The following is a 17206-nucleotide window of genomic DNA, read 5'->3' on the forward strand; positions in this document are numbered from 1 at the left end:
GGAATTGAAGCCAGTTGGTAGCGTGCAAGGCCAACACCCGACCCCCTGTGCTATCGCTTCAGCCCCCAAATCATTTTTAATGAATAGTTTTCTTTTATTAATCAGAAAGGAAGGACAGTGCGGAGTTCATGCCTACTTCAGTCAGCTTAAGCAATGACAGAATAAATAGCAGTACTCCTACATTAAAAAGAAAAATAAAGGAAAGGGGGTTTGAAACATTATTGTCCCAGTTCCTGATGATTCCTCTGTAACATTCATATATTTTCTCTAGAGGGCCAGAGTGATAGTATGGCAGGCAGGGTGCTTGCTTTGCACATGGCCAACCCAGATTCAATTCCCGGCACCCCGGATGGTTTCTGAGCACTGCCCGGGGTGATCCCTGAGCATGAAGCCAGGAGTAAGCCCTGAGCACAGCCAGGCATAGTGCCCAAACATAACAACAACAAAAAAGCAAATGTTTTTTCTATTTCTCCTTGTGCTCTGAAGATGTGGGTCTATGTCTTATCTATTTTGATATCTCTAATATTAATTACCTCCTTTGGCATCCTGTAGATAAGTGCTGTGAATTTCCTAAGCACAATACCAACAGCAAATTACTTCAGGTTTTTAGTACTTGGTGTAACCCAGATCTTTCTTCTTTTCCATAAATTCTTTGTTCGTGACTTAGATCCAATTTATAATCCTTTGGCCTCTTTAACGGAAGCCTCCACAAATTTGGTTCTCTCCAAATTCCCATCAGAATCTCTTGGATACTGTTGCGTGGCTTCAGGTTGTCACACTGTGTCACTGATGGCACAAAAGCCCATGAGTGAGATGAAATCTTTTCGGGACAAGGGGGACCTCGATTCTGCGGAGATTCTCCAGGGAAATAGGCCTCTGGAGATGGGTCATGTTTCCTTTAAACCTATAGTGGGAGGGTGACTGGGTGTGGTCCTTGGCCGCAAGCAAGGTCGCTGCTGACGATATCCTAGCCTGTGGCTTTCCCACGGTGCCTTTGATCTTGAACTTGGACCGAAGCTGGTTAAGTCACCTCTGGGGAGGACAGGTCCCAGCAAGACGCGAGGCACATGTTTCTTCATACAAGTACATGAAAATACATATTAGCCCTGGGCAGCTGACACAAGTTAGTTGTTGTTTTCGATGCAGTGTCAATACACATCCATGTAGCTCTCTCCTTCCGGGGAGTGAATCCAAATTCACTCCAGATTCCTGGAGTAAATCCAAAGACAAACCCAGCAGAATCACCCTGAGGGAGGGTCCCTGAATCTCGGGAACTCCAGAGTAACCCCAACACACAGTCTAGATATTCACTTCCTGCTTTCACCCCCAGATCCTCTCTTGCTTTCTCTTTGATAATGACATTCTAAAAATTAAACTAAGAACAATAATTTTGGGGGTCAGAGCAATGGTACAGGGGGTAGAGCACTTACCTGGCATGTGACCAACCTGGGTTCAATCCCCGGCATCTCATATTGCTCCTGAGCATGGCCAGCAGTGATTCTTGGGTACAGCGCCAGGAGTGACCCCTGAGCACTGCTGGGTATGGCCCCAAAACAAACCAAGAAGAAAACAGAAATTTTAAAAGACTCAGAATATTGACATTTTTGTTTCTTTTTGTTTGTTTTAGGAAGCACACCCCAAAGTTAAGGTCTTTTTTTTTTCTTTTTGAGTCACACACAGTGATGCACAGGGGTTACTTCTGGCTCTGCACTCAGGAATTACTCCTGGCAGTGCTCGGGGGACCCTATGGGATGCTGGGAATCGAACCCTGTGCTTAGGGGTCGCTCCTGGAGAGTGGGATGTGGGGGCTCAAACCCAGGTCAGCTGCATGCAAGACAAGTGCTCTACCGACTATACTACCTCCCCGCCCCCACATTCAGACTGAGGTAGGTCTTCAAGGGTGCTGGGCTGGGCTTGGATGCCAGCGCCCGGAGCCAGAGGTGAGGGGTGGCAAGAGATGGTAAGAAGAGGGAAGGCGGTACTGGTGTTGACAGCGGCCCCTGTCAGGACGATGCAGAAGGTGGAAGGCACATAGCACTGGGAACTTGCACTTGTGTCCAGCCGGCATCCTGTTCTCTAAGATTCAGTCAACAAGGCGCCAACACATAGCTAGGGTTCTCTGTCCTGGAGCCCGTGTCCTGGCAGGAGGTGGGGGGGTGTGGGGAGTCTCCCCACCGCAGACTACAGCAGCTCCCCGGAGTTTCTAGGCCCAGAAGTGGAAGAGCTGCTCTGTCCAGACTGTTGGAATGCGGCTCTTACAAAGCTATTATCGCCTTATCTCTCCCCGCCAGAACAGAAACAGACAAATAAATGCATAAGAGGCCCGCAAGACCAAGCTGAAGGTAAGGTGTGGGCTTTGCAGGTGACCGGCCCCAGTTTGAAATCCTGGCACCACAGATGGTCTCCTGAGCGCCGAGCCAGGAATAGTCCTGGGGCACTGCTGGAAGGGCCCCCCAAAACTAAGTTAAAGAAACAAATGCCTGAAAATCCAATCAATTCCTCTGTACAGAGGCCAGGATCTCTCCTACTGCCAAACGTGCCCAAGCACGTTTAAGCTCAGAAGTTAAGACGATCAAGTGCAATGTAACCCCTGGGTCAAAAGGAAAATTCCAGCAAGCTTGGAACTTCTCACATGACGCTTGGTGAAAAAGAGCTAGTCCGGGAAAAACTCTGCTGGCTTCAAGTTGGGCCACAGGAAAGGGAGGCTTGAAGGAGCCTCAGAGAGGAGCTGCTTCACTAGACAGGGGACTCCGAACCCTCACCAGGAAAGTCTGCTGAGAGCCCAAGAAAGCAGAAGCCAAATAGTCACCAGGCATTTTAAAAGCGAACTGAAGTTGCTGCCTCAAAGTTCAAAGAGTACAGGGAAAAGAATAGGAAGGCATCAGGAGCCAAAGCATTGGCCCAGAGTTTTTTTTTTTTTAAAGAGCGTATTTTCATTTCTAGTATAGCACTATAGCACTGTCCTCCCGTTGTTCATTGATTTGCTCGAGCGGACATCAGTAACGTCTCCACTGTGAGACTTGTTGTTACTGTTTTTGGCATATCAAATACGTCACGAGGAGCTTGCCAGGCTCTGCCATGCGGGTGGGATACTCTGGGTAGCTTGCCAGGCTCTCCAACAGGGACGGAGGAATTGAACCCAGGTCGGCCACGTGCAAGGTCAACACCCTACCCGCTGTGCTATCACTCCAGCCCCATTTCAAATATAATGAAAGAAAAATAGAAATTAAATTAGCCCCAGGTAAAATATTGTACAAATTTTTATAAGGACACAGAGGGCAGAAATGACAAAAATTCTTTGAGACTGGAGCAATAGTATCACAGGTAGTTACCTTGCAGGTAGCCAACCAGGGTTTGATCCCCGACATCTCATATGGTCCCCTGAACCCTGCCAGGAGTAATCCCTGAGCACAGAGCCTGGAATAAGTCCTGAGAACCACAGGGTGTGACCCCAAAACAAAACAAACAAAAATTCAGCAAAACGAAATGGAAAGAAAGGGACTTGACACCCAACGTTGATTCATTTATTGAGCATCTATGTCATGACAGGTACCATTCCAGGCACAGAAAAACAGCAGCTTCAAGACCACCTCAACACACTAGCCAGGTCCTTCCATCCCTTGAAGTCACTGTGTTGTTGAGTTGTGGGTGGAGTGAACAGGGGTCCCAGAGCCCCTGGAGCCGTGAGTGGGTGCTGCTCCCCACTTGTCACCCGTGGCTGGTGATGGCCTTGTCTGGAAAGTGCCAGTGAGGGAAGTCTCACACATGTCCACACCCATCCCTCCACGGGGTGGCTGCTCTGCTTCTGCTGGCCGGTGCAAGTTCCCGCCAGGCGACCTGAGAACTGCTTGTTCTGCAGGATCTGGGTCTGTTCCCCACCACCCAAATATGGCAGGAGCCAGGGACGTCAGGCCAGAGCCAACCTTCGCTGTTGTCGGGAAGAGGCGACATCAGTTCTGATGGTCCCCAGCTTCTGCGGAAAGGAATTTCAGAAGACAAATGGTGACCTAAAGGAATTGTATCGGAAGGGAGAGAAGTGAGGAGAGAAGCACCCACATTTGGAGTCTAATGAAACAGAGCAAAAAGGCTGGACTGTCTGAATGGGTCCGAACCCCGAGCCTGGCCCACAGATCTGGGGCAGACTGGGCTGTGGCGGTGGCAGACGACTGGATTAGCTGAGGCTCGTGAGCACCTTTGGTGCTGTTGGGATTTGCCAGGGATATTTGTTCTGCTTTCCCTAGAGACATCTCTGCCTGCTTTTGATATCAGGGTAATATTGGCCTCAAAGAAACTGGGAGAACTGCTCTTTTTTTTGGCTTTCTGGAAAAAGCCTGATGAGGAAAGGAAAAGGGTTCTCGAAGATTTGGAAGAATTCACTAGTGAGCTCATCTGGGCCCAGGTTTTGTGGGGAGTGAGATTTTTAATTGTGTTTCAATTGCCTTTTTTTCTTTGGGGGCCACAACCCAGCAGTGCTCAGAGCTTACTCTCCAGCCGCTGAACCTAATTGCCAGTGTCTGGGCTTCTTTTAAATAAGGAAACACAGGGGTCAAAGTGCTAACTCGGCAGGTAGGGCACTTGCCTTCCACGTGGCCAACCCGACTTTCCTCCCTGGCACCCCAAAAGGCTCCTGAGCCCTTCCATTTAAGAGTGAACCCGAAGAGCAGAACCATGAGGAAACCCTGAGTACCAAGTGTGACCAAAAACCAAAAATAAAAACAAAACAAACCCGGGGCTGGAGCAATAGCACAGCAGGTAGGGTGTTTGCCTTGCACGCGGCTGACCCAGATTCGATTCCCAGCATCCCATATGGTCCCCTGAGCACCGCCAGGAGTAATTCTTGAGTGCAGAGCCAGGAGTAACCCCTGTACATTGCCGGGTGTGACCCAAAAAGGAAAAAAAAAAAAAAAACCACCACCACCAGCAACAAAAACTGCCCAGTGCCTTGGGGTTATTTTCTCTCCCATGTCCTGATGTTTCTTTCAGTTTTGGTTTTTTTTTTTTTTTTTTTTTTTTTTTTTGCTTTTAGGTCACACTGGGGCTGGAGCGATAGCACAGCAGGTAGGGCATTTTCCTTGCACGCAGCCAACTTGGCTGACCCGAGTTCGATTCCTCCGCCTTTCTCGGAGAGCCCGGCAAGCTACCGAGAGTATCTCACCTGCACGGCAAAGCCTGGTAAGCTACCCGTGGCGTATTCGATATGCCAAACACAGTAACAACAAAGTCTCACGATGGAGACTTTACTGGGCCCGCTTGAGAAAATCGATGAACAACGGGAGGACAGTGACAGTGACAGTGACAGGTCACACTGAGTGATGCTCAAGGGTTACTCCTGGTGGTGCTCTGGGGACCATATGGGATGCCGGGGATGCAAGGGCCCAGCTCCGGGCCCAGCTCTCCTTCCTTTTAGTTTTTGGAACCCCCAGCAGTGCTTACAGTCTGCCCCTAGCTTGGTGGTACTTGGGAGAGCAGGCATGTCCGGGTTGGAATCTGCTCCCACCTTTTGTGCTCTCTCTGCCTGATTTTCCTAATCTTTCCAGGACAGCAATTGTGTTGGCTGAGGGTCCACAGTCTTCACTGAATCACACCTGCAATGGCCCCTTTCCCATCTCATCGTTCAAGGGGGCACCATTCACAGCAGGATATGTATACCCAGCCAGCTACAGAAGTCTCACTCTGGGATCCTCTCCCCCATCCCCCCACCTCCCCCCCACACACACACACTCCAGTGAACCTCTTATTGACCTGTTTACCCATCTCGTCTTCCTAACTGGCTCAAGCCTCTTCTTCCCCCAAAGTGGCAAAGCCAGAGCCCCAAGTAACATTCCATGATGGCACTCCACTCTCTGCAGGAGAGGTGGGGCCCCTTGGATGAGAGTTGAGTACCTACCGGCTGAGCTGCACTTCCCGGGGAAAGGGCATCTGTGCTGACACAGCTCCCAGCAGCCCTGCCCCTCCCCCCACCCAGGGCTGGTCTCTGGGGCGCTGTCCCCTCTGCTGCACAGGGAGAATCTTGCTCACCTTCCAGGTCTTAGGAGTTTTGTTTGCCCAAGTCACAAGTTCACAAACCCATGATCAGAAAAGGAAGGGGCCACAGGGCAGCAGGTATGGTCCCTCGTTGATTGTTCAGAAGGGAAACTGAGGCCAGAGAGGGCAAGGTCTGGTTTGGAGACCCCCACAGGGAGCCAGAATAGATGTGGGGCCTCCCTCCCACACCCAGTTCTGGGAAGCATCCCCTCCAGCAGGGAGAGGGCCGGGGATTCTGGTGGGGAGTTGGCGGAAGGAGGCTCCCTGGGGGAGGCCTGTGTGACTGACTTCAAGCTTAGGAAAAGCTGGTGAGACCCCAAACTGGAGAGTCCTGCCAGGACCACCTGCTCACCACTCACTCCCATGATTTCCCATCAGTCCATGTGGCTTTGCCTGACTCCACAGAAAAACCCACCCGGCAGAACTTTCAGAAGCGAGTTCCCTCCTTCTCCTGTTCCCCAGAGACTCCTGTGATCTTCCTTACACAAGCACCAGTGGCAGTCAGAAGGCAGAACAGGTTGCTAACAGAACAAATGGACCATATGTGTGATTGAGGGTTGGGTACAGTACAGGGGTTAGGGCACTTGTCTGGCATGAGGCTGACCTGAGTTTAATCCCCAGAATCACATATGGTCCCTCCCAGCATCACCAGGAGATACCCCTGAGCACAGAGCCAGGAGTAAGCTCGAGCACTGCCAAAAGAATGGTCCAAAAGCAAAATAAGCAAATTGAATAAATAAAATAATATATATAAGTTAATAAATAAAATTTAAAAATGAAAACCCTCAGTGGCATATAACTACACTAAAAAATATGAGACTTTTAATTTTAACCGTAACCTATATGCTCTGCTCTCTGCTTTTCTCTGATATTATTTTATACCTCTCTCCACTCACAGTCTTCTAGACACATGCAGTTTCTTACCAGTCTTCACACAGGTCAAGCAGGCTCTCACCTCAGGACCTTTGCACATGCTACTACCCTGGTCTTCTTATGGCTGATTCTGGCATCTTCATATCCTTGATCAAATGTCGCTGCTCAGAGTTGATGCCTATCTAACCCCTCATCCCTTGCCATGCTTTATCCATTTTCCCTGTCTTATTATTTTTAGAGTTTTATCACTATATCACTATCTGGAGTGATTAATCAACTTGTTTTTATTTATTTATGTATTTTATGGTTCTCTCCTCCTCTTCTCCTTTTGCTGCTAGTCTCTTGGGTTGCTGTGATGACCGGGGGTCGCAAACTTGGTTGTGAGCCTGGCTCATTGGGGATCACACCCTGTCTGTAGTTGCAGTGTTTGCACATACTTGGCTGCTATGCTGGAAATTGCACACTTTGTGCATGCACCAGGGATCCCCACAGCGGCAGTTCCTTTGGCATTGTGTTCCGCATGTAGGGGACTGTGGGGGACCCAACTCACAGCCTCATAGCTGCAAGGCAGGTACTTGCTCACTGAACTTTCCCCACATCATATCAGCTTGCTTTTTGTTATTTTTCTTTAAAATTTTTTTTTGAATCACTGTGAGATAGACCCTTACAAGGCTGTTCATGACAGATTTCAGTCATACAGTGTCCCAACACCCATCCCTCCACCAGTGCACATTTCCCAGCACCAGTGTCCCCATTTTCCTTCCATCATCCACCACCACCCCCAGCCTGCCTCTATGGCAGGCATTTCTGTCTATCGGTCTCTCTCTCTCTCTCTCTCTCTCTCTCTCTCTCTCCCTCTCCCTCTCCCTCTCTCTCTCCCTCTCTCTCCCTTTTTGGGAATTGTGGTTTGCAACGCAGATACTGAAAGGTTGTCATGTGTATCCCTTTGCCTACTTTTAACACTCAGTTCTTGTCCAGTGTGATCATTTCCAACTACTACTGTCATAGTTGTCCCTTCTCTATCTTACCTACCCCCACCCCACACCGTGGAGCATGGTGACAGGCACTGGAGCAAATAAGACCCGACCTTGCAAAGCAGCCCAGAAGCAAAACCTTGAAAGAGGGAGTATCTGGGCAAAGTTGACAAGAACAGGGTGTCAGCCAGCACCGTGTGTTCGGCCTTGAGCCTCACTCGACCCCTTGGTCCCATGCACCCAAGACAAAGAAACTGTCATGTATGCTTAGCAACGTGCAGCATCTAGCCTTGATTGGGATTGGACTGGGGTGAAGCAGAGAAGAAAAGGTGACAGGCCAATTATGCTAAACTTCATGTGACTGGACCTTCTTATAAGCTGAGACCCTCTATAAAATATGTGTGTGTTTGGCAATAATGTGAACAGCCATCAGCTCTTCCTGGAAGGTGTTTCTCCACATGCCCATCATTATTCATCCCATGTCTGCCCGGACCCAGTGTGCAATGTGTCTGGGAATGTTGGGGAAAACTGTTCCCCAACACCACACACACTTGTGGTAGGCCTAGCCCTTGTTTCGCCTGGCCTTGGTGTTCTACTGTATATAATATATAGGTTTTTTGGGGTCACACCTGGAGATGCACAGAGGTTACTCCTGGCTCTGAACTCAAGAATTACTCCTAGTGGTCCTCCAGGGACTATATGGGTTGCTGGGATCTAACCCGGGTCGGCCACATGCAAGGTGAATGCCCTACCCACTGTACGTACCACTGTACTATTGCTCCAGTCCCCTCTACTATATGTATATATATATGTACATATACATATATATAATATCCCACAAATGAGTGCAGTCATTCTATGTCTGTCCTTCTTCTCCTGACCTATTTCACTCAGCATGATACTCTTCATGTCCATCCATTTATAGGCAAATTTCATGACTTATTTTTCCCAAGTTCTGCGTAGTATTTCACTATGTAGATGTGCCATAGTTTCTTAATCTTTTTGTCTGTTCTCAGGCACTCAGGTTGTTTCCAGATTCTGACTACGGTGAATTGTGCTGCAACAAACATAGGAGTGCAGATGCTGTTTCTGCTGTGCGTTTTTAGACTCCAGGATATATCCCCAGAAGTGGTATTACTGAGTCAAAGGAAAGCTCAATTTCTAGTTTTTTGAGGAATGTCCATATTTTTTTCCCAAAAAGGCTGGACCAGTTGGTGTTCCCACCAAGAGTGAAGGAGAGCCCCTTTCTCCCCGTGCCTGCGCCAGCACATCATCTTATTTTCATATGGTCAGTGATTCCAAAGTTCGTGGTACGGAGGTGTGTCTTTTAATGGCTTGTTCAGTTTTGATTTTATTTGGGGGCCACATCAGGTGATGCTCAGGGGCTATTCCTGGCTTAATGTTCGGGGTCATTCCCGGAGGTGCTCAGAGGGCTGTGCGTGGCATCGACGGAGCCCAGCACCCCTGCATGCAGAACCAATGCTTCTGCCTTTGGGCCTCTCCCCTCCCTGTCTTCCTGCTCGCTGTTCTGTCGGTGCTTAGAAGAGTGCCTGGTGCATAGCGGGTGCTGGCTGATGTTTCTTGAAAGACTGTGGACAGGTGTGAAGGCTCTGCACAGCCCAAGTGACTCTGGAGAACACTACTGCACTCTTGTGGCCTGCAGGGCTTGTGCCCTCCTCCTTGCTGGAAGTTTGGTTGCTCCTGTGCCTTGGCCCCTCCTGAATCCCTGGAGGGGGTGAGTTCCGGTACCTGGACAACCCCCTGGGACCTGCAAGATCCTCAACAGACCCCGGCGCCGTGTCCAGAGACTGTTCGACGACAGGTTGCTGAGCTTTATTTCCTCTGGGACCCACGGCCCAAGGTCCTTGGGTCAGAGGAACCACCCAACCCCGTCTGCCTCCCAGCATCTCTGCTGGCTGCGTTCCTCCAGCCCCTAGACTGTTCTAAAAACTAAAACCTTCCCTGAACCTAACCATGGGAATCAGCCAACTCAAAACAGAAATGACTGGGACAATAAATTGCCTCAATTCAGCCCTTGCCTCATCACTCAGGACTCAAAGGGAAGTGGGAGGCTTTCTCTGTGAGCAGAGGCTGGAGTGTAAGCCACTCAGCAGGTGGGGGGTGACAGAGGACATTTTTTGGCCAGAATCCACTTAACTTGGAGACCAGCAAACGTATAGCAGGTAGGGCATGTGCCTTGCACGCAGCTGACCAGGGTTGATCCCAGCACTGCATATGATCCCCGAACTCCTCCAGGAATAACCCCTGAGCACAGAGCTAGGAGAAAGCCCTGAGCCCACTTGGTGTGGCCCCAAAACAAAAGCACATCAACAGTCCATTTAGCTCTAAACTTTAGATTTGTGCATTTCAACATATGCAAATTTTATTCCCTCCAATAAAGAAAAGAACTGTAACAAAAAAAGGAAAACAGATGGGGCTGGAGCAATAGCACAGGGGGTAGGGCATTTGCCTTGCAGATGGCTGACCCGGGTTCGATTCCCAGCGTACCATATGGTCCCCCGAGCACCGCCAGGAGTAATTCCTGAGTGCTGAGCCAGGAGTAACCCCTGAGCATCACCGGGTGTGACCCAAAATGAAAAAAAAAAAAGAAAGAAAAAAAGAAAGAAAGAAAGAAAGAAAGAAAGAAAGAAAGAAAAACAGAATGAACAACATGGCTATGTACTTTCCATGTTTGGGCCCCTGCAGGGCCTGGAAGGGGCACAGACAGCAGTCACGCGATAAATCTATCTCTGCCACAGGCTCCCGTAGTCACATGCTAAATCTACCTCTGCGACAAGCTCCCTTTCTCCACTCACGGCTGTGCAGTTGTGGGCAAACTATTACTACCATTGCAAACCCAAGCAAAAGAGGAAAAAAAAAAAGAGAAAGGCAGGGCTTTCTCCTGGCTCTGTGCTCAGGGGTCAGGGGTGGGGGGGGGTGGGGTGGGATCATATGCAGTGTTGGGATCAGCCCTGGTCATTTGTATGCAAGATAGTGGCAAACCCATACTACCTGGAAGAAAACCTATCCTTATTAACTTGTAAATTAAATTTCCAAGGAAAACTATTTGCGAAACTCTGCTTCTTAGCCACACGGACCTACAGCAGCAGGCCAAGCAGAGAAGTAGTGCGCATGTCTTTGCCTTTTGTAGCACAAAACTTAAAAAGGACAAGATATTTTTGACCTATAGAATTAAAAAACCCGGCTGGAGGGGGGGAAGTAGTGAAAATTGTTCTCTATTTTAAATACCAACCGTGAAATTTCCTATTACGATAAAGCAACGTAAAATTGTGACTAATAAATACCAAATCTGGAAGTGATGGCTTTAAAGTACAAGTTGTTTAATAACTCAGTGTTTTTTTTTAAAGTTATTGTCCCGTTTGTGATTTAGTGCCACTAAGCACCTCTCCCAGATGGGACCCCATCTGGGACAGGAAGAGAGGTACCCCAGTTACCATTTCCGAAAAGGTGGACGTCTCTCTCCATACTCCTAGAAGTGGTCACTGCGCAAGGCGCTGGTGCTGTGCTTAAGCAGCGGTCCCCAGCCCCGGGGTGCCTGGTGAGGTCTCTGCCGTGTGTGTGTGGGGGGGGGGGGGCGGGGGGGAACCGCAGAGCATGACGTGGACTGTCCCTCTGTATTTACTTTGGACCCAGAAGGCGGGGTTGGTGGAGTGCGATGCAAATCCTAAGACCAGTGCATTATTTTTCTCTCTCCCCTTTCTGCAAAGGAAATGTAGCTTTCGGAGCCAACCAGGCCGTCACCAGGCCAGAAGAGGTGCAGGAAGGCAGCTGTGGTCCTCTGTCTCGTGCTAAGGACAAAAGCTCGGTCAGCCCAGACAAGTCCCCGGCAGGGGCAACCCGGGCACCCGCATGCTGCACTCGTCCACCTCCGCGGTGACTTGACTCGCCTCTGTGGGTTCAAATCCTGCTGGCCCTGCAGAGGCCGGTCAGTCTTGGGCACTTTGCTTGGAGGCACTTTAGACACCCTAAAATATCATCGTGACAGTGCGCCGCCGTCAAAAGTCAACCCATGCAAGCCCCCTTCTCTGCCTTGTCCTCCTTTGCCCAGCTCTTGCCTGGAACCGGGCCAGTTAAGACCTCTCTGTCCGCGGCTTCCCCACGCGGGGAACTGGCCGGGGTGGAAGAGCACGAGCTTGAGCCCCTCTCCAGGACGAAGTTCCCTGACCCTTTGGGGGGGGGGGGTGTCAAAGCGCAGAAACGGGAGCGGGGCCGCTGTCACGTCTGCAGATCGCCGTGCCGCCCCGGGTCGCCCGGTGTCCTCCCCATCCCCCTCCAGGGCTCTCGCAGAGATGCGCCCCCGGGGGCTGCCCCGGGGCGGCGCCGTGGCGAATCTGCGGGCGGGAACGCGCGGCTGCGCGCCCGGCGCGGCGGTTTCATCATCCCGGCCGCGCCGCTTCCGCCCGCGCCGGCCCATGCCCTGCCCGCGGCCCGCGCTGCTCCGCGCCGCCCGCGCCGCGCTGCTGCCCCCGCCGTCCCCGCGCGCGCTCCGCACGGCCGCCCCCGCGCCCCGCAGCATGGACGGCGCCGAGGCCGCGCTCGCCCCGCTCCGGCTCGCCGTGCGCCAGCAGGTACCGCGCCCGCCCGCCCCCCGGGGGCGCCCGGACCTTGGTCCGTCTCCAGCCGCTGGTTGGATGCGCCGACCCCCGGGGTCGCGCGCGCGGGGGATCTCCACCCCCCACCTCCCCGGCCCCGCCGCTGCGCCCGCGCCACCCTCCTGCGCTCGGGGCTCCGTGGGTGTCGGGGCGGGGGTGGGGGGGCGCGCTGGGGCTTTCCCGAGGAGCGGTACCCGGAGCGAGCTCTCGGTCGTCGTCCCCCGGGCGGAGGGACCACCGCGGGGGTGGGCGCGGGGTTCCCGGCTGCGCGCAGCGGGTCCCGGCCCCCGGCCCCCCAGGCTCTGGGGAGCGGGATTCTCCCCGGGTCGGGAGGGCCTGCAAGGCCTCTGTCTCTCCAGGGCAACGCGGGGATCTCGGGATTTGGGGAGGTCGGAGGGGAAAGATGCTTTTGAGATGATGCGCGCACACCCAGCCCTGTTCCAGTCCCGGCTGGCACGGGGGGCATCCGGGCACCACGACCGAGGAGTTCACCCGAACGGGTTCCTCCTGTACCGGCGCCTGCCTGATGCAATAACTCGGGAGGGTGGGACTAGGGCTGGGAGCGATTCTTTGGGGCAGCAGTGCCGCACATCCAGCAGATACTGCTGCCCCTGGGCAGCGCCCGGGGGCCCCCCGCCTGGGGGCCTGCCCTGGTCGAGCGCGGGTTTTATTGGGGAGTTAGTTTCACGGGGGTCTAAGTGGGTCGCGGGACGCTGCGGTGTGGGCGTCCTCTGGGCCCCTGCCCCGCCCCGCCCGCCCCACATGAAGTTAGGTGTGGTTCCTTTGTCTCTCTCGGGGCGGGCGCTGTCAGCTCTTGCTCTGGTCCTTGGCCTCCCCAGGCCGTCTAATTTGGAAAACACGCGCCCAGAGCCCTCCCCCTGCCACGTTAGCCTGTGACCGCCGCGCAGACGACTCTGCAGTGGACGGGAGCTGGCCTCCGAGCCAGCTTGGAGCACGACCTGCAGACCGGGTTGCCGTGTGTGTGGAGGCTTCTGTTGGCATCCTTGTTCGTTGATTATTATTATTATTTATTATTATTATTATTTTTTGTACTTGACTGCTTTTAGAACATGTGAGTTGGTTTATTGAAGTTCAAGTTCTTTTGACTTTGCAGGAACACACACACACACACACACACACACACACCAGCCCCCCCCCCCCACACACACATACATCAGGCCCCTGGGCTTGGAATCACTTTGACTCCAGTGTTCCCTCGTAAGGACCTGAGCCGTGATCTAAGGTGTTTATGGGGGCATATGGTCCCCTCTGGCCTCTGTGGATATTTTCATGGTGAAGTTTGTGCGGTGGGGTTTTTAAGGCATTTGCGTTTGGGGAATGGGTCTAGTGATGGGTGATGTATGTTACTGTTGTGTCTCATGGAGACTGGCTTCTCTGCTTTTGCTATGTGGATTTTATTTTTAAAGGTTTTGGCTGTTGACTGAAGTATATTTCCCGGTGGCATACTCCCAGGTATTCCTAAGGAATTAGCTGTAGAACATGTAGGAAGACATCACAGCTTCTAAATCAAGTTATTTGATGAAACAAGTGCAGTCTAGGCTTTTGTTTGTTTTTGAAGAGGAGTTAGGGGCCAGAGCCTTGGCACAGCAGGTTAGGGTGCTTGGCTTTGCACACCCACCTGGGGGACATCCCATCTGGTCCCCTGAACACCACCAGGAGTGATTCCTCAGTGCAGAGCCAGGAGTAAGCCCTGAGTGTCACCAAGAGTGGCCCCCAAACAAAAAAACAATAAACGGGGAAGGGGTTAGTATAGTATGACCAGCCCTAATATTGCCAAATAAATAACATTTTAAACAAACAAACCCAGTACATGGGGCCAGAGTGATGGTCTAAAGGGTTGGGTACTTGGCTTGCACTGGCCAATCCAGGTTTGATCCTCAGCACCCTATATGGTCCCCGGGCCCGCCAGAAGTGATCCTTGAGTGCACAGCCAGAAGTGAACCCTCAACCCCACAAAACAAAAACAGTACAAACTACTATCTGTTTTTTGTCTTTTTACAAAGAAAGGAATGTTTTTTTCTTCTGTCTTGGGTCACACCCTGCACTCGGGGGTCACTTCTGACTCTGCACTGAGTAATCACCCCTGGTGGTGCTTAGAGAAATCATATGGGATGTGAGGAATCAAATCCAGGTGGACTGCGTGCAAGGCAAGTGCCCTCCCTGCTGTATTACCACTGTACAGTTCCAAAAGAAAAATTTTTGAGGGGGGTACACTTGGCAGTGAGCGGGGTCGGGGGGTACCCCATCGCTGTGGTGGTCCTGGGGAGCAAACCTAAGGCTTTTGTGCAAAATATGCTCTCTACACCTTTGTTCTTCTCCCAGCTCACGAAAGGATAACATACAACACACTTCCCCCTCTGTGCCCCCCCCAAATTAAAAAATACAGACCGTAACTCAGTAAGAGCCATCTTTTATGTATGGTAGGTACATCTTTAAGAAAAGGTCTAGTGAGCTGTTTTCCCGTACTGTACTCCTATAATAGAAAACAGTTTTAGGGGCCAGAGAGGTAGCTCAGGAACTTGCCTGGCATGTGGCTGACCTGGTTTTGATTTCCCCCGCACCACGTTTGGTCGCCTGAACATTGCCAGGAGTGATCCCTGAGCACGGAGCCAGGAATAAGCCCTGGGCACAGCTGGGTGTGTCCCAAAACCTCGAGACAGAGAGACAGAGATGGAGAGAGAGGGAGAACACAGTATTTAGTATCTGTTTTGGGAAATAATTGCTAGGCCAAGATTATCAGTAGTTCTGTAGAACCCTTGGAGGTCCCCAAGATCAAAGCCATTTTCATGGAAGCAATCTATTTGCAGTTTTCATGCACTGGTGTTTGCACCATGTTGAAAAGGCAGCCGTGCATAAAAGGGCTGATCCTGGACTGGGGGGGCCTAGCTCTGAGGGTCTGGAGCATATGCTGGTTCGATCCCCAGCACAGGTGTGGTTCTGATCGCGTCAGGGGCAGCTCACCAGATCCTCTGTTCCCCACAGTGTAGCTGTTGGAAAAGTCAGTTTTGCTTCCTAGTAGAGGTTCTTTGATCTTATTTGGCCCCTCACCCCCTTTTCAGAAGGGTAAACCAGCTCGGCATCTTCCCTCTAAGGAAATCTGCCTTCTTTCGTGACAGAAAGCAACCCCGTTGCATCCAGTCTGCCACCACTTCTTCCCCCCCGAATCCTAGGAGCCCCTTTGGGAAACACTTCCCGCCCTCCTTGATGAAGCAGTTACCTGTGTCTCTTTAGTATTCTGTGTGTGCGAAGGGAAGTATGTGAGAGCACGCGGAAGTAGGTGGTTGCTTTAGGAGTGACACTTAGTGTGACTGAGCTGCAAGCTGACTGCCTGCTGCTGGCCACGAACGCTGAAATGTCTGCGAGGGTGTTATTTAGTCGTGGCCACTGGGCCTTCATCAGGTAGGGCGTTCGCCTTACACGCGGCCAACATGGCCGACCCGAGTTCGATTCCTCCGCCCCTCTCAGAGAGCCCAGCAAGCTACCGAGAGTATTCGATATGCCATACACAGTAACAACAAAGTCTCCAATGGAGACGTTACTGGGCCCGCTCGAGCAAAGACAACTGATAGTATATGTGGCCAATGAAAAAATTGAGCTTTGGGGAAATCCTAGAATTTCGGAAAGCTTTTTCCTGCTGATAGGTGCTTGATGGTTCTGTAGCACTAAAGTGTTTTTTTAAAAAAAATTTAATTAGGGGGTTGCAATTAAAATGTGGTTCTTCTGTTATGGTGTAATAGATGGGCCAGGATTTGGAAGAACTACTTAACTCGGTTGGGATTTTCTTAATGACCTATGGGTGATGAAATGACTGTCTAGCTGGTTTTAAAAAAGATTTATTCAGAACCAAAATATACTTATAGATCATGAAACTATTATTTTCACTTTTTAAAAAATAATTTGGGAGGAACCATTGTTTTACAAAAATATTACTCCTATGCATGGAGCACAGACTCATATTAGGGGAGCAAGGGGCCTCTCAGATAATTTTCAGGGGGTCCGGGAGCCTTTCTTGGTGGTTCCTGGCCTGTGGTTCAAAGCTGGGGCCTGAAGACACGCTGCTGGCTGGGTCCTGTGAGGTTGGGGTGATCAGGCTACCCCCAGGGGTGCCCAGAGGCCTCCACAGTGGGTCTGCTTGCTTGGACCAAGGAGAGCTGGGGTGGAGCCGGGCGCTGCCACACATGGGTCCAGTGCCCTCATCATCCTCCCCGCCCTGTTGGCTTACTACTGTTTTATAGGAGTTAATCTTTTTAAATTTCTCTGTCTCTCTATGTGTGTGCATGTATGTGTATTTGTGTGTGTATGCATGTATATGTGTGTGTGCGTGTGTATGTGTGTTGTGTGTCTGTGTGTATGTTTGTGTATGGGAGTATGTGTGTCTATGTGCGTGTGTGTGTCTATGTGTGTGTGTATGCGTGTGTATGCATGTGTGTGTGTTATGGGGATGGGGCACACACCCAGTTGTGTTTGCCACTGTTCAGGATCCGCAGTGTGGTGCTGAGGATCAAAACTAGCTTGGCTGCACGCAAGGCAAATGCCTCACCTGCTATGTCATCTCTCCCTTCCTAAATTTCTGTTTTAATTTTGAACACACCAAATGTTGTTTAAAAGAGAAAAACCTGGGATCGGAGTAATAGTCCAGTGGGTAAGGTGCTCACCTTGCAAGGGGTAGACCCGGGTTTGATCCTCGGCACCCCGTACAGT

General features: G+C 51.2%; 1 protein-coding gene across 1 annotated transcript in view; it reads left to right on the forward strand.

Annotated features, from left to right (window-relative positions):
- The first annotated feature begins 12289 nt into the window (after positions 1 to 12289).
- The window catches only part of GARS1 (glycyl-tRNA synthetase 1), a 48806-nt gene continuing 43889 nt past the window's right edge, over positions 12290 to 17206 (forward strand). Inside the window, exon 1 of the mRNA XM_056118108.1 lies at positions 12290 to 12460. Coding sequence (XP_055974083.1) covers positions 12305 to 12460 — 156 coding nt within the window. The 5' untranslated portion in view covers positions 12290 to 12304. The remainder of the gene's footprint in view (positions 12461 to 17206) is intronic.

The sequence above is a fragment of the Sorex fumeus genome, unplaced genomic scaffold (assembly GCF_029834395.1).
Source record: "Sorex fumeus unplaced genomic scaffold, SorFum_2.1 ptg000037l, whole genome shotgun sequence".
Classification (NCBI taxonomy): domain Eukaryota; kingdom Metazoa; phylum Chordata; class Mammalia; order Eulipotyphla; family Soricidae; genus Sorex; species Sorex fumeus.